Source organism: Talpa europaea (assembly GCF_964194135.1).
Source record: "Talpa europaea genome assembly, chromosome: 7".
Taxonomy (NCBI): domain Eukaryota; kingdom Metazoa; phylum Chordata; class Mammalia; order Eulipotyphla; family Talpidae; genus Talpa; species Talpa europaea.
This window is the reverse complement of record NC_140074.1, coordinates 120,495,629-120,521,797: the sequence shown is the minus strand read 5'-3', so window position 1 is coordinate 120,521,797 and position 26,169 is coordinate 120,495,629. Positions and strand designations below refer to the sequence as shown.

At 57.2% G+C, this 26,169-nt stretch overlaps 2 protein-coding genes across 4 annotated transcripts; both read left to right on the top strand.

The window, feature by feature from the left end:
* Positions 1-1,464: 1,464 nt before the first annotated feature.
* On the top strand, positions 1,465-8,283 carry KAT2A (lysine acetyltransferase 2A; the record flags this gene model as incomplete). 3 transcript variants are annotated; one of them, XM_084239294.1, is made up of 18 exons in its annotated part: positions 1,465-1,871; positions 2,009-2,132; positions 2,464-2,609; positions 2,689-2,778; positions 3,076-3,257; positions 3,347-3,538; positions 4,449-4,555; positions 4,727-4,837; positions 4,919-5,058; positions 5,141-5,349; positions 5,546-5,672; positions 6,464-6,574; positions 6,958-7,101; positions 7,356-7,470; positions 7,561-7,597; positions 7,676-7,739; positions 7,870-7,954; positions 8,090-8,283. In XM_084239294.1, the coding sequence occupies exons 1-18, from the start codon at positions 1,533-1,535 to the stop codon at positions 8,281-8,283; spliced, it is 2,517 nt and encodes an 838-aa protein (XP_084095420.1). In that variant the 5' UTR covers positions 1,465-1,532. The 3 variants fall into 3 exon arrangements, with proteins under 3 accessions (XP_084095420.1, XP_084095421.1, XP_084095422.1); XM_084239295.1 differs by having other exon boundaries at positions 1,490-1,871; positions 4,922-5,058; XM_084239296.1 differs by having other exon boundaries at positions 1,490-1,871; positions 4,922-5,058; positions 6,958-7,104.
* A 1,773-nt stretch (positions 8,284-10,056) lies between these two features.
* Positions 10,057-17,889, top strand: DHX58 (DExH-box helicase 58; the record flags this gene model as incomplete). Its single annotated transcript, XM_084239341.1, has 12 exons — positions 10,057-10,224; positions 10,375-10,576; positions 10,949-11,139; positions 11,872-11,988; positions 12,551-12,677; positions 12,940-13,131; positions 14,446-14,699; positions 15,180-15,329; positions 15,443-15,604; positions 16,209-16,399; positions 17,384-17,480; positions 17,707-17,889. The coding sequence occupies 12 exons, from the start codon at positions 10,057-10,059 to the stop codon at positions 17,887-17,889; spliced, it is 2,034 nt and encodes a 677-aa protein (XP_084095467.1).
* Between the last annotated feature and the right edge of the window lie 8,280 nt (positions 17,890-26,169).

Here is a 26,169-nt window from a genome sequence, read left to right as displayed (position 1 = left end):
CAACTGGCCAGAGGGGGTCAGGTAGCAGGTACAGCCGGTGGGACCCAGCTTGGGCAGTTGTTGCATCTCCCAGTGAGTCTTAGGTCCCACGAAGTAGCTGTCCCCATCTGCTTGCAACCTTCCACTTGCCGCTGGCAGGTCACCATCAGGTACTGGCTGTCCACTTGCACCACCATTTCCTAAGGGGTGAAGCTGTGGGCATCCGTCATCACCTGGAAACCAGTCTCAACAAAGACATCATCCCTGGCAGCTGGCAGGTCTTCCCCCAGCAAGGCCTGGTTCTGTTCAACAAGCGCCAGGCTGGGGCACCTGTGTGCACCTGACTCTTGGGGAGACCACTGCTGAATGATCAACTGCTGTTCAACGGCACTAGGCTGCGGGCATGGTGCTCAGACACCAGAGCCAGGGTGCTCACTGCTCAAGTGCCCTTTGCAGCTTGGTTCTACCCTGTTCTGCTGGGCCCCCTTGACTTCCTGCAAGTTCTTGGCAGAATTCAGGTGATCTTTGCACATCTTTCTACCCATCAGATCAGCACCCTGGCCTGCCTGCTGCTTTTATGAAGGATCTTGCCCCTTTCTCAGATCCTCACCCCACTCCACCAATGGGCCAAGGCTGCCAGGGTCTGTGACCCAGTTGGACCCACTGAACAAGTTTGGAAAACATCCTGGAGCCCCTCCTGGTGCCACATGGAGATCAAGTTGAGTTGATCTCTAGAAGCGTCCTGCCTTTCTTAGTCTCCTGTGATATTAGGAGGTGAGCATGACTTTCTGGCTTTCCTAATTCAACTCTGAGGTTGATCGACTGCAGCAGGTCTGGGCTCCGGGGCCACTCCCTGCCTGGTACCCACTACTTGGGGCCAGAGCTGTTCCCAAACCTGGAGAGGCCCCTCCCCTCCTTGGTGATCATGGCCATGTCTCTGGCGCTCAGTGCTTTTATAATAAACTTTCTGTCGAAGTATAATGTATATGCAGAAAAGTACACAAAAAAGGGCACAGTTGAATTGTGACAAGAGAACACATTTGTGTAACCACTTCATAGGTCAAGAACTAGAGGTGCTGCTATTTAATCTGTGCAGCTGCAGTTCTGTGTCCGCAGATGTGTGTGATGGTGCTTCCCCTTGTGAGGGTGGGAGAGAGATGTGCCCGGAGGCCAACAGGACCCTAGGTCTGGGCCTGCGCGTCTACCTGGGGTTTGAGAGGTGAGCAGAGCCCACGACTTCCCCCTAAAAAGAAACCTGTTTTCTGGAATGCTTTTCCTTCCCAAGAAGACAGCAATTTAGTCTATCCCGGAAGCCTTCAAGAGGGATTAGAAGTGAGCAGAGGTCAGTCTTGGGTGCCGCCTCGGCCTAGTTTGGCTGTCTGGGACCAAGACACAGGACAGAAAAGTCTGGAAGCTGGAGATTAAGGGAGCGACCGTGTATGACTACAACTCCCATCATGCTCCGGGGCAGCGACGCCTGCGCACTGAGCGCCGGTTGCCCATGCGGCCCTAGGGCTGGGAGCGCCGCGCCGCGCTCCGCTGCGGGGGAGGCCATGGCGGAACCTTCCCAGGCCTCGACCCCGGCCCCGGCCTCGCAGCCCCGGCCCCTTCAGTCCCCAGCCCCTGCCCCAACTCCGACTCCTGCCCCCAGCCCGGCTTCCGCCCCAACTCCGGCTCCCACTCCGGCACCAGCCCCAGCCCCAGCTGCAACCCCAGCCGGGAGCACCGGGACTGGGGGGCCTGGGGTAGGAAGTGGGGGGACCGGAAGCGGGGGGGATCCGGCTCGACCTGGCCTGAGCCAGCAGCAGCGCGCCAGCCAGAGGAAGGCGCAAGTCCGAGGACTGCCGCGCGCCAAGAAGCTCGAGAAGCTCGGGGTCTTCTCGGCTTGCAAGGTGGGGGCGGGGTCTGGGGTAAAAGGGGCGGGGCTTGGGGCATCCTTGGGCTCCGGTGGGAATGGGAGCAAAACTGACTGGGGAGCGCTTTTTTGTCCCCCGAGCATAGGGTCATTGACTGAACTTTGTGCCTTCAGGCCAATGAAACCTGCAAGTGTAATGGCTGGAAAAACCCCAAGCCCCCCACTGCACCCCGCATGGATCTCCAGCAACCAGCTGCCAACCTGAGCGAGCTGTGCCGCAGCTGTGAGCACCCTTTAGGTAAGGCAGCTGGTGCGCTGGGAACTGGGGTGGGAGTGGAGGGCAGCAGCTGGGTCCTGCTTGCACAGGTGCCACTAAGCTTCTTCTCTGGAAAACCTAAGTTGCCTCCTAATGAGGGTTGGGTTGGTAGTGTGTGTGCCCCAAAGGAGGAGGAAAAAAAATCAGCTGGGCCAGAAGACTCGGGAGGCCACCCAGGGGCTGACAGCAGCAGTGAACTGGTTGCTGGCTGCACTGGTTGGAGGGACTGAGGTTGCGCCTGCGCTGGTGGTGAAAGGACCAGGAAGTCCTGTTGATCCTACTTCCCCAACTCTGCCACCTGCCCGTCTTTCAGCTGACCATGTGTCCCACCTGGAGAACGTATCAGAGGATGAAATTAACCGGCTCCTGGGGATGGTGGTGGACGTGGAGAACCTGTTCATGTCTGTTCACAAGGAGGAGGACACGGACACCAAGCAGGTCTATTTCTACCTCTTCAAGGTGAGCTCCCTGTGAGGGAGGGAGGAAGTGAGGAGTGTGGTGTTTGCAGCTCTGACCCCTGCGCCATCCTCTCTTCCAGCTCCTGCGGAAATGCATCCTGCAGATGACCCGGCCTGTAGTGGAGGGATCCCTCGGCAGCCCCCCATTTGAGAAACCTAATATTGAGCAGGTGAGGTGAGGAAAGTGGTAAGAGAATTGGGGGCCTCTTGGGGAAGTGGGGAGCCTTTGTTTCCCCATCTTCTCAGACTGAGAATGGGAGAGATACTCAGAAAAGGGAGGATGTTTGATGAGACCAGGGTGGTTCTGGAGTGGGGTGGGACAAGGCCATAGTTCCCCTTCACTGAGAGCCTTGGAGTGGGGGGGGGGGCCTTTTCCCTGTCCTCAGAAAGCACCTGCTTTTGGTTAAGAAGACCTGCTGGCTGCTGACCCCTCCTCCTGGGTTTGGTAACCCGCCTGTCCCTTTCAGGGTGTGCTGAACTTTGTGCAGTACAAGTTTAGTCACTTGGCTCCCCGGGAGCGGCAGACGATGTTCGAGCTCTCAAAGATGTTCCTGCTCTGCCTTAACTACTGGAAGCTTGAGACGCCGGCCCAGTTTCGGCAGAGGTCTCAGGCTGAGGACGTGGCTACCTACAAGGTCAATTACACCAGGTAGGCCTGGCCAGCGACGGCACGGGGGAGGCGCAGAAGCCACCCTGGTCTCAGCGGTTTCCCGTCTCACCGCCTGCCCACTCCCCCAGGTGGCTCTGTTATTGCCATGTGCCCCAAAGCTGCGACAGCCTCCCCCGCTACGAGACCACTCATGTCTTCGGGCGAAGCCTCCTCCGCTCCATCTTCACTGTGACCAGACGGCAGCTGCTGGAGAAGTTCCGGGTGGAGAAGGACAAGCTGGTGCCCGAGAAGAGAACCCTCATCCTCACCCACTTCCCCAAGTAAGGCTGGTTGTGCCCAGTCCCCCCAGTTGTCGTCTCTTTCCCAGGAAGGCTTCCTGGATTCGGCCCTCCTCTCCCTCCATCAGCTTTCAGGGGTCTGGGTGTCTACCTGGCAGTCTTGCCCATGGCCCACACACAAGCTGTAGCATTTCCTCTGCATGTACTAATCTGGGGGTAACAGGGACATGGCCCGAATATTAACACTGCCCCCGCCCACACCCTGGTAGACATTACTAATTGTCCCCGTGGACACAAGCTCAGAATCCTTCCCACCACAGCACTCCAGGAAACCAGACACCCCTTACACTGGAGGTGGAACTGACTTATACCCCTACGCTTGTTCTCTATAATATAATTTTCCGGGGTTCTATCTTACCTTTCCCTCATTTTAAACCTGGTTTGTAGTTACCCAGTTCAAGAAGCCTTTACTCAGTAATTCAGGCCTTCCAGTGCCTCCCCACTACCAGGTAGGAATAAGAGGTGGCATGAGAGGGTGGATTCTGAGTCCCATTTTGATACCAAGGCCTGGGGTGACTTGGTTCCCTGCCTGACCACACAGCACAGGGTGGCCTGGTTCATGCCCTGTCTCTCCATGCTGCCCACTGTGGCCTCTATCTCTGTGCTGGATTCTCCTGTTCTCTCTTCCATTAGGGGCTCCCTAAAGACAGGGGCTGTGCCTTCCCCTGGGCGGAAAGCAGGGGCCATCTCTACTCTCAGACTCTACTCTCAGTTCCCTGAGAGCGGCATCTGTCTCGCTCTGCCTCCAGCCCTCTGGTGTCTGGCTGCACCCTTGGTTGGAGACATTTTGGGGGCCTGGGGTGCCTGTGTTTTCCTTCTTCCTCAAGCTGAAAAGAGGGAAGCATTGAGCGAAAGGGGAATGTGCCCTCCCCACACACTGCCCTCCCTGCAGATTCCTGTCCATGCTGGAGGAGGAGATCTATGGGGCAAACTCTCCTATCTGGGAGTCGGGCTTCACCATGCCGCCCTCAGAGGGGACCCAGCTGGTGCCCCGGCCAGGTATATGTCACCACGGGTCCTGAAACTTCTTCCCTGTCCTCCCTGGCTGAGCTCAAACCCCTGCATAGAGGGGGGGCTGTGCTGGCAGAGGTGGGGAAAGGCAGGGTGGGAGCCCAGATCCCTTTGAGGGACCCCTCAGCCCCTGCCTCCTGATTTTTCTGTCTCTCTCAGCAACAGTCAGCGCAGCAGTTGTCCCCAGCACACCCATCTTCAGCCCCACCATAGGTGGGGGCAGCAATAGCTCCTTGAGTCTGGATTCCGGAGGGGCTGAGCCAATGCCAGGTGGGTACTTGAAACTCTGACCCTCCTTCACCCCTCCCTCAACCTCTCACTATCCCTAGGAGACCCTGTCTACCTCCCCAGCAGGCGAGAAGAGGAAACTCCCGGAGAACCTGACTCTGGAAGATGCCAAGCGACTGCGTGTGATGGGCGACATTCCCATGGAGCTGGTCAATGAGGTCATGCTCACGATCACAGACCCGGCCGCCATGCTGGGGCCGGAGGTGGGCCGCCCCACTTGCTGACCCAAGGGGGGCGGGCCTCATCCCCTGAGACCTGGCTCACCACCCCTCCTCTGGTACCCAGACCAGCCTTCTGTCGGCCAACGCAGCCCGGGACGAGACAGCCCGCCTGGAGGAACGCCGCGGCATCATCGAATTCCATGTCATCGGCAACTCGCTGACGCCCAAGGCCAACCGGCGGGTGTTGCTCTGGCTCGTGGGGCTGCAGAATGTCTTCTCCCACCAGCTGCCGCGCATGCCCAAGGAGTACATCGCCCGCCTCGTCTTTGACCCGTGCGTCCCCAGCCCCAGGGCCCCCACCCGGTGGCTCTCCTTGGCCTCCCTACCCTCCCTGCCTCTTCCGCCACCCCTGAGGGTTCTTGCTTCTCGGTTCCCAGCACTGAATGTAGCTCAGGCCTCCGGGCCTGTGGGACCCTCAAGAGCATTTGGGGGACAAGTTGGAACTGTGACTGTCCTTTTTTCCCCTCAGGAAGCATAAGACTCTGGCCTTGATCAAGGACGGCCGGGTCATTGGTGGGATCTGCTTCCGCATGTTTCCTACCCAGGGCTTCACAGAGATTGTCTTCTGTGCTGTCACCTCAAATGAGCAGGTCAAGGTGAGTGTGTGCTTGAGTGTGGACCAGGCCTGAGCAGGAGGGATGGTCATGCACCCGGCACTTCTTCCAGTGGCCCGACAGTTCCTCACGCCCCCACTAGGTGGCAGTTGCACTTTGACGGCTGTGGGTTGATAAAACACCTGTTGTCAAGTGGGCCCAGGACATGTTTAAATAGCCCTGAATTTTCTTCTCTCAAAACGTTCCCATACCTCGGGGAGTTGATTTTTGCATTAGCCCTTCACTGGGTGCTAATCCTGGCTTCTGTCCTTCCACCACACACCACCTGGCGTTCCTTGGTTCTTTTGTTGACATAACCCAGATCTGCAGGATGCCTGGGGGCCCAGACAGCTGTCAGAGGCAGAGCTCCTCCTCGGGGTTCAGAGACTCTGATGAGTAGGCTCCTTGTCACCCCGCTTCCGCCCACTTCCGAGCCTGTGGCCAGCAGCTTTCTGACGGGGCTTGGGTCCTGCTCCACCGTGGCTGGCGCCTGCCATTGAACATGTTTCCTACATGGCTGAGTTTCAGTTTTTCCTTTTGTGACGTGAAGGTAATAATACCTACCTCATGGGTTAACTTGAAAACTGGTTTGTAAAGCACCGTCCTTGGCACCTGACCCAGAGTAAGTGCTTAGAAACCAGCATCCTTCACTTTCCTCCCATAAACCCTCCTTCCTCCACTGCTCACCTTCCTCCTACCTGCCCTGGATCCCTCAGCTCAGCCCACCCCCGCTGCAGTCCGCCCCCTCTTCTCAGTTGGCCAGCACCAGGCCCACCTGCTCCCCTCCCCCACAGGGCTATGGGACTCACCTGATGAACCACCTGAAGGAGTATCACATCAAGCACAACATCCTCTACTTCCTCACCTATGCTGATGAGTACGCCATTGGCTACTTCAAAAAGCAGGTGACCCTTGCCACACCCCACACCTGCCTGCTGGGTGTTGGGGGTCATTCTCTATAACCCCCTGGTGTGGATGGACCGGGAGTCCCTTCCTGTCTTCTGCTCTGTCTGCCACTTGTGGGGAGTGAGTCATGCCTGTCTTCCTCCGGCTGCTGCCCGGGTGAAGGATTGAGTCGGGACAGCAGGAGGAGGCCAGATTTGGGAGGCTCCTGGGGTGAATCAGGAGGGGCAGCTGACCTGACTTTTGAGTCCACACAATGCAGAGCATGCTGGGACACAGGATGGCTCAGGAATCTGAGAGGGGATGTGTGCTGGGGAGGGCTGTGGAGTTGGAAGGGCGTCAGCCAGGCCTCACTGACGGATTGGCCACAACGCCCACTCCCTAGGGCTTCTCTAAAGACATCAAGGTGCCCAAGAGCCGATACCTAGGCTACATTAAGGACTATGAGGGCGCAACACTGATGGAGTGTGAGCTGAATCCCCGGATCCCCTACACGGAGCTGTCCCACATCATCAAGAAGCAGAAGGAGGTGTGTGTGGTGTTTGTGCACACATTGGTCAGGGGGCTTTTCTAGAATGTGCGTGTGGGCTGAGCACATGTGTGTGTGTGTCTGTGGGGTGTGCACGTGTACAGGTGTGGGGAAGGGCCAGGATCTTGGTTCTTGCCCTGCCTCTTGAGGTTTGGGTGGGAGGTACCTGGACTCAGTGGCAGGGGCTCTGGTTCTGATCCTGGGGGTCCAGTTTGTTCCTGGGCCGGAGTTGACCCCTCAGGCCCTCCCCTTAGATCATCAAGAAGCTGATTGAGCGCAAGCAGGCTCAGATCCGAAAGGTCTACCCTGGGCTCAGCTGCTTCAAGGAGGGTGTGAGGCAGATCCCCGTGGAGAGCGTCCCCGGCATTCGTGAGCAGGGGTCTTGGCGGGGAGGTGGTGCCCCGCTCGGGGTGCAGACAGGCATTCTTAGTGATGCTCTCCTTACTCCCCACTTTGCAGGAGAGACAGGCTGGAAGCCACTGGGGAAGGAGAAGGGGTGAGTGTTGTGTGGAGGGGGAGGGAGTTGGGGAGGCAAGGGGCCCAGGCCCCTCAGACTCAACATCTTTCACCCCAGGAAGGAGCTGAAGGACCCTGACCAGCTCTACACAACCCTCAAAAACCTGCTGGCCCAGATCAAGGTGGGGAGACCAGGTTCCCTTCTGGGGGTCCCTAGTCAGTGGCTGTGCTGCAGGACCCAGTTGGGTGGGTGGCAGGCACAGCGGGCTCGGGGCACAGCGGGCCTGACCCCATCTCGGTTCTCCTCTCCAGTCGCACCCCAGTGCCTGGCCCTTCATGGAGCCTGTGAAGAAGTCAGAGGCCCCGGACTACTACGAGGTCATCCGCTTCCCCATAGGTGAGGAGCCTCCATCCTCACCCCTTCCCTGGCTCCTGCTCTCGGGGCCACACAGCCCGCTGTGACCTACCCCCTGGACAGCCCCAGCTGTTCTCCTCAGCCTCCGAAAGGGCTCCCCTCTCTCCCACTGCCCAGACCTGAAGACCATGACAGAGCGGCTGCGTAGCCGCTACTACGTCACCCGGAAGCTCTTCGTGGCCGACCTGCAGCGAGTCATCGCCAACTGCCGGGAGTACAACCCCCCCGACAGCGAGTACTGCCGCTGCGCCAGCGCCCTGGAGAAGTTCTTCTACTTCAAGCTCAAGGAGGGGGGGCTCATCGACAAGTAGCCCCGGCTCCGGACCTCAGCCTCGACATGGAATGTCTTCGCCTCGGCTTCTGATCTGATCCCCGGAGCCCAGGTCCCTTTTGGCTTGAGTGCTGCAGCCCGGGCCGTGTAACCCTTTCTGAACCCTCAGTCAGCAGCTCTGTCCCACCCTTGTGTCTCACCTTGGGGAGCTGTTCCTGGGTCTGAGGGATGGGCCAGAGGATGAACCCAGAGATGACCCCAGCCCCTGTCCCCTTAGAGCTGTGGTATCTTGGAGGTCGGGCCTGGCCCAGGGCGCTATTTCCTCGAGGGCGGGACTGCCAATTTCAGCTAGAGTAAGGGGGCTGCAAGGGCTGGAAGTTCAACCCGGAGTGGAGGGGCCATGCCTCACCCTGCACTGTTCTGTCGGTCTGTCCCCCCCAGAGGTGGGGGACATGGGGACCATTTGTTTCCTGGCATTAATCCCTTGGAGGGAACAATAAAGTTCTTTTTTTTTCTCTGTGTGATCCTTTCTTCCATAGAGCCCCCAGTTAGCAGGCCAACCCTGCGCCCCCGCACCTCCTGCAAGCTAGACCCTATGAAGCTTCGGGTGGTGCGGGGCTGCCCTGCCCTGCAAGCCTCGTTCATGCCTAACCTGGTGCTCTTGTTATAGGACAGGGAGAGGGGCAGCCCAAGCCCCGCAAACCTGCCTATTCTAAATGGGTTCTGCCATCCGCCGCATCAACACAAAACATGAGACTTTAATGGGAAGGAACTTTAATTAGGAAACAATACAGGAAAGGCAAAGAATCTAGTTTCTAAATGAAGCACCCAAAGTTACCCGTCCCCTTGTGGGTAAAAGTCCATCCATATGGGATCGGCCCAGAACAAGGCCCCAAAGCCTGCCACAAGTCTAAAGCATCTTCCAGTGGGGACCCACAGAAAAGGGTCACAAACAACCAGACAAGTCCGGAAGGAAAAGAGCAAAATCAACATCAAGATAAAAGCTGCCATTGTCACCTCCCCACGGGTCTCACCCACATCTGTGTTACCCAGTCCACGACCAAAAGACAAGCGCAGTTCTTCACGTGTCTCTAGGCTCCATGCGCCTCCTCCAGGGCTCCTCCTGGCTCCATCCTGCTTCCTTCCCCAGTCTCCTCTGCAGCAGCTTCTCTCCCTGCTCAGCTCCACCCTCCCTTGGGTGGGGCAGGGAACCTCCCCCTTTCTGGGGACCACCCTGTTACAATCTGGGCTGATGGGACCTGCCTTGCAGCTGGTGGGGGGTGTGTGGAGGGGGGCGCTGAGGGGAGAGGCAGGTGTGGGGGGTAGGAGAGAGGAGTAAAGACCTAGAAAGATGGGGTGTTTTGTTGTCAGCGTTTGACGGCAGAGGAGGGATAGTCCTAAGGTCATGTCCGCTGGACTGGCTCCTCCCCCTAGTTTCAGTTTCCATTTCCCAGCTCCGCGGAGCTGAGCAGAGCCCAGTACAGGCTAAGCCACACAGGGGCTCCCTGCGGCAGGCCACTGGCAGCAGGTACAGTAGCTGGTGTCACTCCTGTCTCAGCTGTGGCCAGATCAGGCTCCTGGTCAGTGCCTATGACGCCCCGTTTCACCTCCAGCCGCATGGAGCCCCTGGCAACGGCAGTTTCTTCACCTGGGCTGGCCAGGAAGGGGGTGGGGGGGCGTGTTACCTCTGAGGGGTCTATTCCTGGGGGGGGGGGGGAACCAGGGGTCTGAAGCCCCTGCCCGGGAGGGGGCTGGGGATTTAAGGCCCCTGCCCGGGAGGGCCCGGGGGTCTGAGGCCTCTGCCCTTCCTAGAATGGATCTGCGACCCTACCAGTGGGAGGTGATCATGCCTGCCCTGGAGGGCAAGAATATCATCATATGGCTGCCCACCGGCACTGGGAAGACCCGGGCAGCTGCTTATGTGACCAAGAGACACCTAGAGACGGTGCAGGGAGCCAAGGTGGTTGTACTGGTCAACAGGGTGAGTGGCCTCCCTACCCTCAGTGGGACCTCAGCTCCTCTGGTGCTTCCAGAGTGGCTGCGGCCCTTGCTAAGCTCATCCCTTCCGTCTGTGGCGCCGCCCCGCCCCCCTGACTCACCCAAGGTCCACTCCTGCCTCCTCCACTCCCAGGTGCACTTGGTGACCCAGCACCGTGAGGAATTCCGCCGCATGCTGGACAACCGCTGGACCATTACCACCCTGAGCGGGGACATGGGGCTGCGAGATGGCTTTGCTTACCTGGCCAAGACGCATGACCTGATTATCTGCACAGCTGAGCTACTGCACATGGCGCTGAGCAGCCCCCAAGAGGAGGAGCATGTGGAGCTCAGTGGTGAGCACTGCGGACAGGGGTCCAGGGTATACACCTGAGGATGCCCGCCTGCCAATCCCAGGGTACCTCTTCTGGTAAAGGTGCCAGAGAATCTGTGGACTGGGGTTCCCCTCTCACCACTCCCCAGCATACACCCTAGTAGAAACAGACCTGGCAATAGTGCAGGATCTTGGGCAAGTCCCTTTCCCAGCTGAGCCTCAGTTTACTAATCCATGAAATGGGGGTAAATCATCCCCACCTGGTCCTTTCTCAGGGGCCTGACTACAAATTGTGATGGGGGGAAGGAACTGATGGTGAATTGTGGGGACTATATGAGACAGCGGAAGGCGAAGGGCTTTGCATGCAGGTCACAGCCTCCCTCCTGTACCCCAGCCTTCTCCCTACTCGTGGTGGATGAGTGTCACCACACACACAAGGACACTGTCTACAACATTATCTTGAGCCGGTACCTCGAGCATAAACTCCAGAGGAAGAAGCCCCTGCCCCAGGTGCTGGGCCTCACAGCCTCTCCGGGCACTGGTGGGGCTTCGGGGCTCAGTGGGGCCATCGACCACATCCTGCAGGTCAGTTTGGCCCCTGTGACCCTGCCACCTCCCACCCACCAGGGACTTCCCAATTCCCTCCCCACCCACCCTGCCCAGGCTCCCCCACACAGGGGCTGGGCCCTTCCTCACTTGAACTCCAGGCCTCCTCCGGTGGCTTCTTACTGCACTTAGAATAAATTCCCTTCCCAAGTCTTTACTCCGGGCTTACAAAGTTCCAGGTGATCTAGCCCCTTCCTACCTGTCAGCTTCGTGCCCTAAGTGCTCCCACTCGACTACTGTGCTGGCTTCTTTCTCTGTCTTGAGCGTGTCAGAATGGTTCTCATTCCAAGGACCTTGCACTTGCCATTCCTTTTGCCCTGAATGCCGCCCCCCTCCGCCCCTGGACTTCACCTGACTGGCTCCTTCTTGTCATTGAGAGGAAAGCTTAAATGTCACCTCTTCAAAGTCCCTGATTACCCTCCCCACACACAGTCTACCATCTCATCCAATTTTATTCTCTTCTGAGCTCCTGAAATCCTCTCATTCTGTCGCTCAGTACTGGTTTATCATCTGTGCCCTGTACATAGAACAGCACCAGGCACCAAGGGGGTGAGCACGGAATACTTGTTGAATGAATGAATCCCCATTCCCCAGTGACCCTTCCTCAGGCTCTCCTTTCCTTGGCCGGGACCCATCCTGTCCCAAAGCTCTGCCCATTGTCCCCCCAGGACTCACCCCACTGTTCCAGCGAACCCCTTTCTGTTGCCACAGCTCTGTGCCAACCTGGACACCTGGCGTATCATGTCACCCAAGAACAGCCTTCCCCAGCTGCGGGAGCACAGCCACCAGCCCTCCAAGCAGTATGACCTCTGCCAGCGGCGGAGCCAGGTGTGGGGGAGGGGCGGGGCTGGGGTGGAGTCTGGTGTGAAGTTCTAGTCCCTGGGGGTTGAGCTCCGACCTCATCCTCACTAGCTGTGACTCCAGATTGCTTTCTTATGTATCCGAGCCTCCCTTGCCCCTGCCTGTGATACGTTGACTCCCCTGTGGGCATCTGTCTAAACCTTGGGTATGACGGAGAGTTCTTTGCAAACGAAAAAGCTAGGTCACTTTACCCTGAGGCTGTTCCAGGCTCCTGTGGACACTGCCTGGTGTCTGCTATGATGGGGCTGGACAAAAACTAGACGGGACTGCTCAGGTCAGAGGTGTAGGACACGTAGAGGTGGAGATAGGATAGGAGTCTGGTGCAGGGACCTGACCTTTGCCCCCAGCTAGGACCCCTTCACCCCCAGCTGCCTTCCCTGGAGCTCACTTCTCTCCAATACCAACTTGACAGGGCAGGAGGGATGAGGGTAGCCGTGTGTGCAGAGATCAGTGTGTGCTGGGGGCGCCCTGGCCTCCTGGGTGCCCATTCTGGGATGTGGGTGGAAATCCCCTCACTCTTCTCTTCCAGGACCCGTTTGGGGACATGATTAAGAATCTCATGGACCAAGTCCACGACCAACTGGAGATGCCGGAGCTGAGCCGGGACTTTGGGACACAGACATATGAGGGGCAGGTGGTGGAGCTGAGCCGAGAGGGTGAGAGGGCTCCGCAAGCCGCGCAGGGCGGGGCTGAGTCGGCCTGGGTGGTCTTTTCTGGGCTACTGAGTCTGGGCATGAAGAGGCTGGACAGCGCACCTTGGGGGGGGCCTGACCCCTGTCTCCCCATCCCCGCTTCGGCCCCCCTAAACTTCCCATCCTCCACCCAGCCCCCCTAATCTCAGCCCCCACCACACCCCCTGCTAAGTGACCTGAGGGGTGAAGGGGGCGTCTCCGACCCTGCCCCCTTGGCTGTCCGCAGCGGCCGAGGCCGGGCTCCAGCAGCGGCGGGTCTACGCGCTTCACCTGCGGCGTTACAACGATGCGCTGCTCATCCACGACACGGTCCGCGCCGTGGACGCCCTGGCCTTGCTGCAGGATTTCTACAACCAGGAGCGTGTCACTAAGGCCCACATCCTTCACGCTGAGCGCTGGCTGCTGGCGCTGTTCGATGGTGAGAAGGGCAGGGAAATGGACTAGCTGGCAGGGAGCAGCCCAGGCACAGGCACCAAAGCAGGTTGGGAAGGTGGCGCAGAGCATAGTGGGGTCCTATTTTTCTCACCAAAGGGCAAGAATATGACAAAGGATGTATGTCCTCATTTTGTGTGTCCCAATTATATGAGCATTTCTATGTCCGAGCTTTGTGAAGGTTTACAGACATATGAAGCTACTAGCAAAGAGGTTTTTTTTTTTTTATTTATTTATGCATACAAGAACTGGGGTGTAGGCCAGAGGTGCGGGGCCGAGGGGGGAAGGTGTGTGTGTGTCAGAGGATTCACCAGACACAGAGTGGGGAACAGAACAGGCTGATCTCCTGAAGTACACTGCTGAGGGGAGCAGCAGGCAAGACAGGAGAGGTCTGCTGCTCCATGTGGGTTAGCTCACTGGCCAGGGATCGAACTCATGCCTCAATGGCTGGTGATAGCTTGATAGCGCTGAGACTTTAACCGCTGCACCACCACGGAGGCCCAATTCTTATTAATTTTTTCAACCTGAGAGATGCTGATTATTTTTTTTTAAAGATTATTTATGCATACAAGAACTGGGGTACAGGCCAGAGGTAGCGGGTAGTGGGTAGTGAGAGGATTCACCAGAGACAGAGTGGGGAGCAGAACAGGTTGATTGACTGAAATACACTGCTGAGGGGAGCAGCGGGTGAGACAGGAGAGGTGTGCTGTGCCATGTGGGTAGTTTCCTGGTGGGGGATCGAACTCATGCTGCAGTGGCTGCAGATAGCTTCATAGTGCTGAGACTTAACCCCTTGTGCCACCAGGGAGGCCCAGCAAAGAATTATTTTTTTAAAGCATTTAGTTGGAACTGTCACTGAAGTTCTGGAGTATATGAGACCCTTAAACTGGACAAGTGAGGTGGTCAGAAGGTGAAATTCAAAGTTGAAGGCTTCAGCAAAAGTTGGGGAGCAAGACCTGAGGTTAAATCAGTCCTGAGGAGAGGAGGTCAGCATGAAATGGTGAGGGGAGGGCCTCCTGGCAGCTGGCAGAAGAGGGGTGCGGGGTGAGGCATGTGAGCATGGACACCATACTGTAGGCCTCTGGTGTAAGGCTGGCTGCCTTGAGGCTGGCCTGGCAGAGTGTCTGTAAGTGTGCTCTTGCGGGGGCTGCTCAGGGGGAATTAGGCAAGAGCGGGCACTCTCTGGTCCCTTTCTTGCTCCTGCAGTCCTATCCCTGTGAGCTCACAGTACGCCCTCCAGCTCCTGCCCAGCTCTCCTCCAGCCCTGAGATCTGTTCTTCGGCTTTGGGCTTTTTTGCAGATCACAAGAATGAACTGACTCGACTGGCAACTCAGGGCCCAGAGAACCCCAAATTGGAAATGCTCGAACAGATCCTGCAGGAGCAGTTCAGGTGCCCCGACAGTCGCCGGGGCATCATTTTCACCCGGACGCGCCAGAATGCTTCTTCCCTCCTGCTCTGGCTCCAGCAGCATCCCAAGCTGCAGGGAGTGGACATCAGGGCCAAGCTGCTGATCGGGGCTGGGAACACCAGCCAGAGCACCCACATGACCCAGGTGTGGGCTTCGAGGACAGGGTCTGAGGCTGGGAAATTGTGGGGTGAAGGGATGGGGTCTTTAGCATGCAGAGATGGGGGCAGGGAGAAGGGTGTTGATTATTCTCAGCCAGAGGGGCAGAGAGCTTAGGGAGAGAGGTGGGCACTGAAATCCCCAGGTTGGGGGGCATGGTCCCTAAGTGTCTCTCAGGAAAGAGGTGAATGATATAGATTATATAGATCCTCAAGATAGAGTATCAGAGGTCTGAGGCTCCTTGAGGGAGAATAGGTCCTAGGGGTTCCTAGACCGGAGGAGCAGGGGTCCTTAAGAGTCCTTAGGAAAAATAAGGGTTAGATGGTCACCTGTGGAGGCGGGAAAATCCTGGGGAGGAAGGTGGGGCAAGTCTGAGAGTGAAGGTCTGAGAGGCTGGACTGAGGGAGGATGGGCAGGACCCACGCACCTATCGTCCCCTTTCTCCACCCACCCTCCCCCCCACAACAGAAGGACCAGCAAGAGGTGATCCGGGAATTCCGGGCGGGCACCCTGAACCTCCTGGTGGCCACGAGTGTGGCGGAGGAGGGGCTGGACATCCCCAGCTGCAATGTGGTGGTGCGCTATGGGCTGCTGACCAACGAGATCTCCATGGTCCAGGTGCCCAGCCCCTCTTACCCCTACCCCTGCCCTTACCCCCATCCCTAATAGCCCTTGAAGGATCCTGGGTGGGACCCCAACCCCACTCAGACCCCTCCCTTATTTCTCTCCAGGCAAGGGGCAGGGCACGGGCTCATCACAGCATTTACTCCTTTGTGGCAACTGAGGGCAGCCGGGAGCTGCGGCGGGAGCGGACCAATGAGGCCTTGGAGAGGCTGATGGAGGAGGCGGTGGCTGTGGTGCAGGCCATGGACCCGGCCAAATACCAGGCTAAGGTCTGTGGTCAGCCTGCGTGTCTGCAGGGGCCTGGGGTAGGCTGGGGGTCCTGAGGACACTGCCTGGAAAGTCCGATGCACCCACGGTACACTCCTGTTCCCCCCTCCTCCAGAACCAGGGCCTAATCAGCCCCCCGTTGTCCAGGATCACCGTGATCCAGCCTTGTCCAGGAGGGTTCTTTCCTCCCACTGTCCCAGCATAATTACTAATGATGTTAATGTTAGATTCAAGCAGGCACTTTTAAAAATTGGATTTTATTTTATTTTTCTATTGAAACAACATTACATTATGACATAATTTTCAGGTGTGCATTACTGAAAACCAACATGTGTATGCACTACCTTCCGTTTACCACTGAAAGCAAAGAAACAGCTTGACATGAAATCCTCCAAAGAGGGAACAGGGATTCAGTGAGACTCTCCCCACCCCCACCATCGGGCCTACCCCAATATTATTTTCACACTCAGAGCTGTTTCCCAAAGCCCCGGAAGGTGTGAGCAAAGTCCCTTCTGTTTACTAGTGACCTGAGCCCTCTGTCCCCTGGGAGCATCCCTGGGCTCAGGGCTCTTGGACTCCAGCCTGCCTGGTGTCGCCTCCTCTCAGATCCGGGACCTGCAGCTGGCCGCCCTGGGGAAGCGGGCAGCCCAGGCGGCCGACCGGGAGAAGCGGCAGCAGCAGTTCCCGGCGGAGCACGTGCGGCTTCTCTGCATCAACTGCATGGAAGCTGTGGGCCATGGGAGCGACCTGCGGAAGGTGGAGCGCGCCCACCACGTCAACGTGAACCCCAACTTCTCGTGAGACCTGTGGAATGGGTTGTCAGGATGAGGGCGTGTGAGGGACTGAGAAGCCCTCCCATCCAGACAGCACTTTGAGGGCTGGGGAGGTTAAAAGGGCATTTTCACAGCAGTCCAGTTAGACTGGTTTTTATCACCACCCCGTTTTACAGGTGAGGAAGTAGAGGCTCAAAGAGGCTGTGACTGGCCCCAGCTCTGCAGTCACTATATGGTTGAGCAAGACTAGGATTCAGGGCAATGCCAAGGGACCACAGACTGGCCTCCTGGTCCTGCCTACTCTGAACACAGAAGAGGAGCTGGTTGTCCCTGAGTCATCTCCTTTTCCTCTGCCCCCTACAGAGTAACTGCCCATCCACCATCCATTCATTCACTCAGTAAGCAATTATCAGACACCAACTGTATGCCAGGTCACGGTACCAAGGATTTCCGTACGGGTGCTCTCATTTGAAGAGAGCATTTTGATCGGGCCTTGAAGGAAGGATTATTGCGCTAGAATATGAGAAGATGAGGATAGAAGGATGAGGCAACAGGATTGATTCTCAGTTAATTTGAGAGGGAGAAATCATGAAGGATGAGGTTCTAAAGAAAGACAGATTAACCTGTGGAGGAGATGAAGGTTGGGCCAGAAAGTTTAGCCTTTGCCCAGTAAGTAGTGGAGAGTTCCTGGGTGGATTTTGAGCAAGGGAATGTTAAAGTCAGATTCCCGTGCTTAGATCACTCTAAGGAGCTGGGAGTAGGAAGGAAGCAGGGAGATCCACTGGAAAACTTGAAATCATCCAGGTCGGCAGTGCTGAGGGTTGAATTTGGGCTGAAGGAAGTGGAATAGAGATGGCATGGGCAGAGTGTACTGAATTTCCTGGCCCCTGTGCGGGCAGGCCCAAGGTCTAGGAAAAAGGATAAGCAAGAAAGGGAGTATGAGATCTGGGGTTGGTGGGAGGGGGGCAGGGGGTCCCTGAAGACTGCGACCACTTCCGTTCTCTCCAGGATCTACTACAGCATCTCCAAGCAGCCCGTGAACATTGGCAGAGACTTCAAGGACTGGTATCCTGGGGGTGCCATTAGCTGTAGGAACTGTGGGGAGGTAAGTGCTTGGCCAGAGCCCTCAACTCCAGTCTTTAGAAGTCCTCAGTTGAGGGTGGTGGTCCACTGCATCTCAGGGAGCCCGCAATGTGATGGGGGAGATAGCTGTCAGTGTGAAGTGGGAGACCCCTCAGACTTCTTCCTGCTTGTCATGGAACCCCAGCCTGAGGAGAGAAGTCCAATCCCATGGCAGAACCCCAGACCCAGTTGTCTCTGTCCCACTCCAGGTCTGGGGTCTGCAGATGATCTACAGATCAGTGAAACTTCCAGCACTCAAAGTCCGCAGCATGCTGCTGGAGACGCCTCAAGGACGAGTCCAGATCAAGCAGTGGTCCCGCGTGCCCTTCTCTGTGCCTGAATTCAACTACGTGCAGTACTGTGCCCAGCTAGACAAGGACTTCTTGGACTGACCACCTTCCTGCTGCAGTACCAGGTTGAGGCTGCAGGGGGCAGGAGAATCCACAGCAGCCACCCTCTTCCCCTGAGCAAAGCCGGGTCCAGGCCCCTCTAGCCTGAGTCATCAGCTACCAGCCCGGTGCTGAGCAGCCCGGAGGGAACTGTGACTGCTGTGGACGCCCTCACTGAGGAAGCAACTGGAAGGCCACAGCTCAAACCAGACCCTTCTCACACTCAGATACTTTGTGTGGATGGCGGTAGGGTGGAGACTGAGGCAGGAGACTCAGCGTCCTGGACTATATCAGGAATCTCCCTCAGCATTCTCTCCCTGCCAAGACCACCTTCATTTTTTGAGGCTCCCATAAATTAAAAACAACAACAACAACAAAGAATGGAAAATTGGTGTAAGAAATGTATGGTATTTTTGAAACATCTGTTGCGGTACAGCGGACATAAACTGTCCATATTGACAGTGGACAGTTTGATCAATTTTCTCATGCTCCTCCAACAATCAAGATAATGAACATAACCGTTGCCTGTTTCATCATCCCCCGTGGCAATCCCTCCTTCCCAGCCCTCCGCACCCCTCCACCTGCTTTGTAGAGCATTTTTAATACCAAGGCTTGTTTTGTTTTTTTTTTAACACCCCTCTTTGGGGCTATCATGTAACCTTGTTTGAAGAGATTGTCCAAGCCCTAAATTTGAGTCACCAAGAATGTGAAGCCTTCCTACCCCGCTTACCCTATAAGGGGCTTCAACCCAATGCCCTTACCTCCATCTTCCCCTGACCCCCCGATCATTTTCCTGGGCTGGGGGAGGCTGAGGTCCAGGAAGTGTGGGGTGCAGCTCAGGTAGACATGGGGGTGGAGGAAGTTATAGAGGCCTGAATTTTTTGTTCTCATTTTAGCAAAGAGAGAGAAAGGCAAGATCTAGGTTGATTCTTCAGGGAAAGGGCTATTTCTGTAGTAAGAGACCCAGCAGGCAGGAGTCACCTTCAAGAGGAAGGGAGGGGGCTAGGGCAGAGATTGGAGAGCAGAATGACGGTCCTTCCTGCCGTCTACCCTCTTCCTTCCTGCTGCATCCTGGGGCCTGCCTCAGGGCAGAGGGCAAATAATGCAGCTCCCCTCCTGCAGCATCTTCTTAGGTCAGCCGACCTTTCTTCAGATTGAGGGTGAAACTTCAGTTCCAGTCTTTGGCCTTCATCCCTTCCAGAATGTGTGCCCATCGCCCCGAGCGCGTGGCGCTGCCTCACCTCCGGGGTCCCTTGGCCTGCCTCCAGGAGCCCCCTTCTCCCTCTCCTCCCGTCTCCTCCCCTGCCCTTTTTTCTGCCCAACCACTCCCCCACTTTACCCTCAGTTATCTCTCCTGCCAGCAACGTGCTTTTTACGGGTCAATAAAATGAGCGAGGAGGGGCAGAGGGAGGTGGGCAGGGGCCCAAGGGTGCTAAGCTCAGTGGCCTTGAATGCGGCTGGACGCACGGCGCCCGGACGCCTGTCATTCCAGGGCTAAACAGTGACAGCTGGGGGACCTGAGCTGGCCTGGGGGGGCGGGAGGTGGGGGGAGCTGCGTTGCAGGGAGAGCAATGGACTGGGGATAAGGGTGTCCTGGGCACCTACCACAGGGCTCCCTCCAACACGGCCTAAGTGCCCGCACAGCTGCCCTGTGGACTTCAGCAAGGGGCGCGGGTGTCCTACCCCGCGTGGACCTTACCAGGCCAGGAGAGCTTTCTTGACCTCAGCTGGAAGGGACACTCAGGCAGGGAAGAGTTTCTTCTTGGGGTGAGGGAGCTTCCTATGGAGCCACCCTCGGGGCATGGATCCGGGCAAGGCTACCTGAAGGAGGCGGGGTGTTCACGACGCCCTGGGCCCCAGGTTTCCCCAGTCCTCAGAAAAGCTCAAGCGCCCGACCCTGCCAGTAGCCCGGATGCTTCCCTGCCCCACCCCCACCCCACCTCCACCCGCACCCGCACCCCCACCCCCACCTGGCTCTCCACCTGAGAAGCCCGCCCACCCCGCGCGGCGAGACTCCGCCCCCAGGCCCCGCCCCCGCGCGGGCCCCGCCCCCCGACAGCCCCGAGCCGCGGCGCCCGGCGCGGGGAGAGCAGGTGGCCGCCGCGGGCTCCGACTCTGTCCCGCAGGTAAGTCAGCGCCGCGGGCCGGCCCGCCCGAGCACCTCGAGGGCAGCGCAGGAGAACGAGACAGTTCCTTCTAGCTGCCCTGGACCCTCGTCTCAAAACTGGGGTACCCCAAGGGACAATAAGGTCGTCTCTCTGCCTCTGCCCGCCCACGCCGGGCAGTTAGCCGGGCGACGAAACTTCAGGGACGCTGAGAGGGTCCCGGCTGGCCATCCCTGCCTCCCGGGATGGGGCCGCGCGGAGGCTGAGGTAAGCGGCTTTCTGGAAAGCAGGTTGGGGCTGGTGAGTGCGGGGCTGCGGAGTAGGAACCTCATTAACTCAGCGCGCCCTGCGCCTCATCCAAGCTCGGCACCCTCTCTTACACCCCCTCTTCGGGAGTGATGGGGTGACCCCCAGCGGCTTCTATCATGTGGGCAAAATGAGCTGCTGAGCCGCAGGGCACCCGATTATTTACTTACACCGGGTACGGATGTGCATGGGCGAGGGGGGTAAGGGAGCAGGGACTGTCCCAGATGGCCTGGGAACCCGGAGAGTCTGGGACTGGGTCGATCCTTTCTGTGTCTATCTCTGTCTGTGGTGGGGGAGGCGATCACAGAAGTGTACCTTATTGTAGATGTGGGGCACACATGCCCTGTCCATGTTGGAATTTGGGCTGTAAGAAAGGGGTTCTGGGCCTCCCTGGTGGCGCAGGCGCTAGAGACACAGCACTATCAGCTATCACCAGCCCCTGCAGCACAAGTTCGATCCCAGGCTGCCCAGGGAGCTACCCACATCCCACATGGCGCAGCAGTCCTCTCCTGTCTTGCCCGCTGCTCCCCTCAGCAGTGTATTTCAGTAGATCTGCCCTGTTCTGCTCCCCACGCTCTCTGGTGAATCCTCTGAATCTTCCCCCTACCGCCCCGAACCTCTGGCCTACACCCCAGTTCTTGTATACATACATAAATAAATAAATCTTAAATTTTAAGATAAATAAATCTTAAAAAAAAAAGAAAAAGAAAGGGGTTCTGCCACCCAGGACGGTAAGGAAGCCTTCCTAGGAGAGAAGGTCCTGAATGACAGCTCAGATGTGATGCTTAGAGCCCTGAGCTGCAGAGGAGAAGCAGACTTTGGATCTTGGCACTGGGTTGGGGTAGAGCAGAGGACCTTGGATGGTAGAACTGAGGGGGATCAGGCTGCTGCCACCTCCTTCCAGCCCTGGCCCCACAGACCTTCCAGAGACCATCACAAGCCAAACTCAGACCAAGATCCAAACTCAGGTGGGAGGGCTCCTGTGTCTGTCCAGTCCATTGTCTCCTCCCTCCACATTCATTCTCATTGTCAGGAAGTTCTTTCTCCTATTTGAGTTCATCCTTTCTGCTTCTGTGTCAGCTTCTTGCTCCTGAGAGAGAGGCAACGCACTCAGGGTCCTTTGGGGCCAGTTACACTTGAGTTCTATCACCTCTACCTACCCTGTGACCCTGGGCAAATTCCTTAACCTCTAGGTTCACTTCCTCATCTGCAAAATGGAGCTAATAATAGAACCCACCTCCTGGGGTGGCTGCAAGAAGTCAACGAGAATACGCATGGAGTGCTCAGCGCAGGACTGGTGCCTGGTCAGGGCTAACAAGTATAAGTGCCACCTCATGTAGGACAGCAGAGCCCATCTGCGGGGGGCTGGGGGAAGGCTGGAAGTTTTTTTAAAACTTGGGCAGAGCCAGCAGTGCCCTTCACAATCCCACCAGTCCCTGCCCCTGCTGCTTCTTGGATCTCTGTTGGACCAGTCTGGGTGCCCAAGGTCCCTCACCTCCTCTCTTCGTGACCCTGAATTTTTTTTGTTTTTGTTTTTTGTTTTAGTCTCCAGGATGAGGAGCTGAGGGGGCGGGCAGCAGGCCAGGTACGAGTGGTAGCAGAAGCCAACATGTAGCTATATCTTGGGGAACTGATTCTAACTTAGAGACCTAACCAGAAAAAAAAAAAAATACTCCATTGTCACCACCTCCCTGCCCTCTTACCTCCAGAAATCCACAAGTTGGGATCAAGCTGCACTGAATTTCCCCAAGATAAATAATACAAGTAACTGAAAATCCTGTTTGGGGATTGTCCAAGTCACCCTCTAGTGGAAAGACATCTTCAGTTCTCGGCCCGAGCTCTGCAGGCTGCCAGGAAGCCTGGGATGACCCGTTCCCTAGAGGGTATTTCTAAGGACTCGATCTGACCCTCCATGAGCTATACCTCTCCTGTGGGCTGGCATGCAGTAGGACCAAGGGGTGAGCTTGTGCACCCTTTTTGAAAACACACATCTGAGACATGTAGCTAGAGGTCCTGCCAGGTGCTCACCAGGTTATTCCAGCCCATGCCAGCCTCCTCCCTGTCCTGTTCTCCTTGGGGTCAGAATGCACGAGCATGTACACCCCAAAGCCTGAGGGACAACTGAAGACAGCAGCTGTTCATAGGATGTTAGGGTAGAACTAGGATGTGGGGCTGATGAGCCCCCTGAGGCTCTGAAGAGGACCTGGCAGTAGGAAGGCACAGGGATGGGGGGCAAGGGTTAGGGGGGTGCTTGCTGGGGCCAGGGTGGGAGTGGAGTTGTCTCTACTCACACAACATCATTCTGCAGAACTCCCAGGGGTCCCAAAAATCTAAACTGGAACTTTCTTCCAGGTCATTATGAAGGTGTATTTATGAAGGCGAAAGATTAAAACATGATCAACGTTTCGTTAGTGTGTTTGTAACTGTAAAGTGTGTAGACATGTGTGTGCGGATCCCATTTGTTCTCTTGCCCCAGGGCCTGCAAATGTGACCTGGAAGTCTGCACCCCAAACCACCCTTTGGTGAATTCCTTCCTGCTCTCCCTGTCCCCTAACATATAGTAGCTCCCTGGTAAAATAGGCTTAGGACACACCCACCTGGGCCAGGAGGGAGTTTCAAGGTGACATGAGGACTGTCAGCTGTCACCAACAAGCAGTCCCCCCTTGGGTCTGCTGACCTCATTCTCCACCCCAAAAGTGGAACAATTTTTTTAAAGTGTCCTGTGATGCTTGAGAGCGAAGGAATGAGGATGGGGGGAGACAGGCTGCTGACTTTCTGAGCGTGGGGAAGGTGTCATCATTCCTGGGGCCCCTGGAGCAGGAGGGAGCTGGTGGGGCTGCAGCAGCAGGAGAGGTGGAAGTTAGACTGGGGGAAATTCAGGATCGGTCCCCAACAGCCCTCCAGCTGCCCTTCTCAGAGGGAGCTGCGCCTCTTGCCCGGAAGGACCACATGTCTGTAATATGGGTTCCCCTGTAAGTGTGGCTCTTGGGCTCGGGGAAGCATGTGGGGGCCAGCTGGCCGGGCGGTGGGAGTCATCCCTGACGGGCATGAGTGGCATATTGGTCTCGACGGTCGTGGAGAGCCCTGTGGCTTCTGGACACACCGTCTGTTCAGAAGAGAGAGGGACGCAGGCTTTTGTGACTGTGGCTGACTCACTGGTTGATTGACTGGGCTGCTTGAGGACCAAACCTGCCCCCTTGGCCTCATTAGCACTGGAGGTGTTGGATGGAACTGGACGTGCACACACGCACGCTTACACACCCGGACAGGCGTGCCGCCCTGCACTCACTCACGATTTCGCTGCACCAGCTCATGATGTTACAGTACCTCACAGCTGCATCCTCCAAACGCCGCTTCAAGTGCAGTCTCAGCTCCTGCCCTCACCACCTCCGCCACCGTCTCTCTCCACTGCTGGTGACTTTTCGCTCACTCTGGGTGACCCGCCGGCTCCAACGGCCAGGCCTTGGCTGACTTGAGTGCGGCTGGGGGTCAGACGCTTGCAGTGGCTCTGCGCTGAGGACAGGAGCGACCCTGCTGCCCTCCTGGGGCTCCCCACAAACCCTGCCCAGCTCTGAGTCTCATCCCGCACATCTCCAGGTCCCCAGTCTCTCCGTCCTTCTGTCTGTTCCGGCTGTAATTCTGTGAGTCTTGCTCTGCCTGTCAGCCCCTGAGCACGTCTGTCCCTGTGTTCCCTGCTCCTGGATAGCTTTTCCTGTGTCTTTTCTCTTCTTCCTCCTTTTTCTCCCTGTGTGTGTGTCTCTGTCTCTCTTTCTCCCTGAGTGCCTGCCCCCTGGTCTGTGTCTCACACACTCTTCCTCACTGTCTCTCCTCACCCCACCTCTGTGTCACGGGGTATGGCTTCTCCACTTGATCTCTGTGCCTGTGTCTGTCCTCACCTCTCTCCACCTAAGTCTGTGTGTCTCTCAGACTCTCTGCCTTACTCTCAGGAAGCGCCCCGGGGAAAAGGACAGCAGAATGTGTCTGAGTGTGTGGGAAAAGGTAGCAAAGTATCTCCCCCGGCTGCCATCACTCTGGGCCTCTCCGCTGCCCAGCCAGGCCAGGCCTGGCCAGGGAGGGGTGACCCCTGCCCCCCCAGAGGGCAAATGTCCCGCATCTCCTGGCTCCTCTGCTGAGATCTTGGGAGCTTGGGGTCTTTGGCTCCAAACTGAAATGTTGTTCTTCAGCAACAAACCCCAGTACTGGAGGTTCAAGTTGCCGAGGGAGCACCCCTTATCTGTCTGCTTGATCTGATTGGCCTTGAGCCGAAGGGAGGGTGTTGGAGACTTGCTTCTCCCTCAGGTGAGGTGTTGACCGGAATGGGGCTGAATTGACACTTTTCTTCTTCCTCGAAGCAGCCCAGCTCAGTGCACTCGGTCCAGGCCTCAGCTTCCTGCTCCAAACCACCAGTGTGTGCTCCCCACCCTGTTCCAAACATTTCCGCCAGCTGCCCCTGGGCTTCGGGGCCTGTTCAAACAGCCTCCCTGCCCTCTCCCCGGCCTTCCCACCTCTGAGGCCTCGTCTAACTGCTGTGGCTTCTCATACAGGGGCTGCTGTGTTGGCTGTTTGTTTATTTGACTAAGGTTTCCTTGGGTGGGGTGAGGACTGAATCCACAGATACTTCTCCCCCCTTCAGATACCCAGGCAAGAGGCCAGGCAGGGCCCCATCATGCTCCATTGCCCTCACTGCCCTATAGGCCTCTCCTAGATCCCAGCCACCCTCCTCATCTCTGGTCTGTTGATTCCTACATCTGATGCCAGCCTCCCTCCCCCCACTGCCAAGGGCAAGCTAGGGAGCTATGAGACACACCCCTGCTCCCTCTCATCCTTCGCCTAGGGGAGAGGAAACGGCAGAGAAAGCTCTTGAGAACTAGAACCCTTGGTTTCTCTGGAGGCTCCCAAAGAGGAGCACATTGGGGCGGTCTTCAGAATGTAGGAGAAACTTCCCGCTGCCCTGTCCATACCCATTCACCCAGGCTGGAGCCAGTGCTGGAGTGAAACTTCAGCAGAAAAATAATTTTCTGTTGGGTTTGGGGTCCCTTCCAGGAACCATCCCAGAGCCATCTCTCTGGGACCCCGAGGGTCTTTCCATCCTGCGTTTTGTAGGCCATTTTCCTGAATGCAGAACTGTCTCCCCCACCCCGTGAGCACCTGGACAGGCAACAAAATCCCAGAGGAAACGAAATCTCCATCCAGGCATTCTGGATTCAAACCCAGGCCTCCTCACCCCCCGCAGCTAGGCCTCCTCTCTGCGCCATGCCGGAGCTGCTCCTTGGGGCGCCATCTCTGTGCTTCTCCCCACCTTCCCGGGCCTCCAGTGGGGACTCCTGGTCCCCGTGTCTCTGGCTGGGAAGGGAGTATAGGGACAGGTAGTGTTCTTGTGACCTCGTTCTGAGATCTGCTGTCCTAGATAGTAGCTTCCTGAGGGGAGAGGGACACGAGAAGCTTTTCGGGATGGTTTCAACCATCTGGGTGCTAATTGGAAACATGACTGTCTCTGGGTTGAGGCTAGGGACAGTTATTCCCGGGGCTTCAGGATGAAGCGTGGGGGTGGAGAGGCCAGGAGGGGGATCAGGAAGTTTCCCCAAATAGACTGGCCAGCAGCCAAATGTGGGAGGCGGGGTTGGGGGCAGCTCAGCTGGGGGCCAGCTGGCCACTTGGCACCTGGGCCTGGAGACCTTGGGATCTGGGCAAGGGGCAGAAATGGAGCAGGGCTGGTATCATCTCCTCTTCACTCGCCTGCTGAAACGAGCTGCTCTGGACACTGGCGGCTTTGAGTAGAGACGTGATAAAGGTGGAAGCATGTGTCTCCTGGGGCCCTCATAAGCCAAGCCCATGCCCCTGGCCCTCACCCCAGTGCCCTGGCTTATTCATT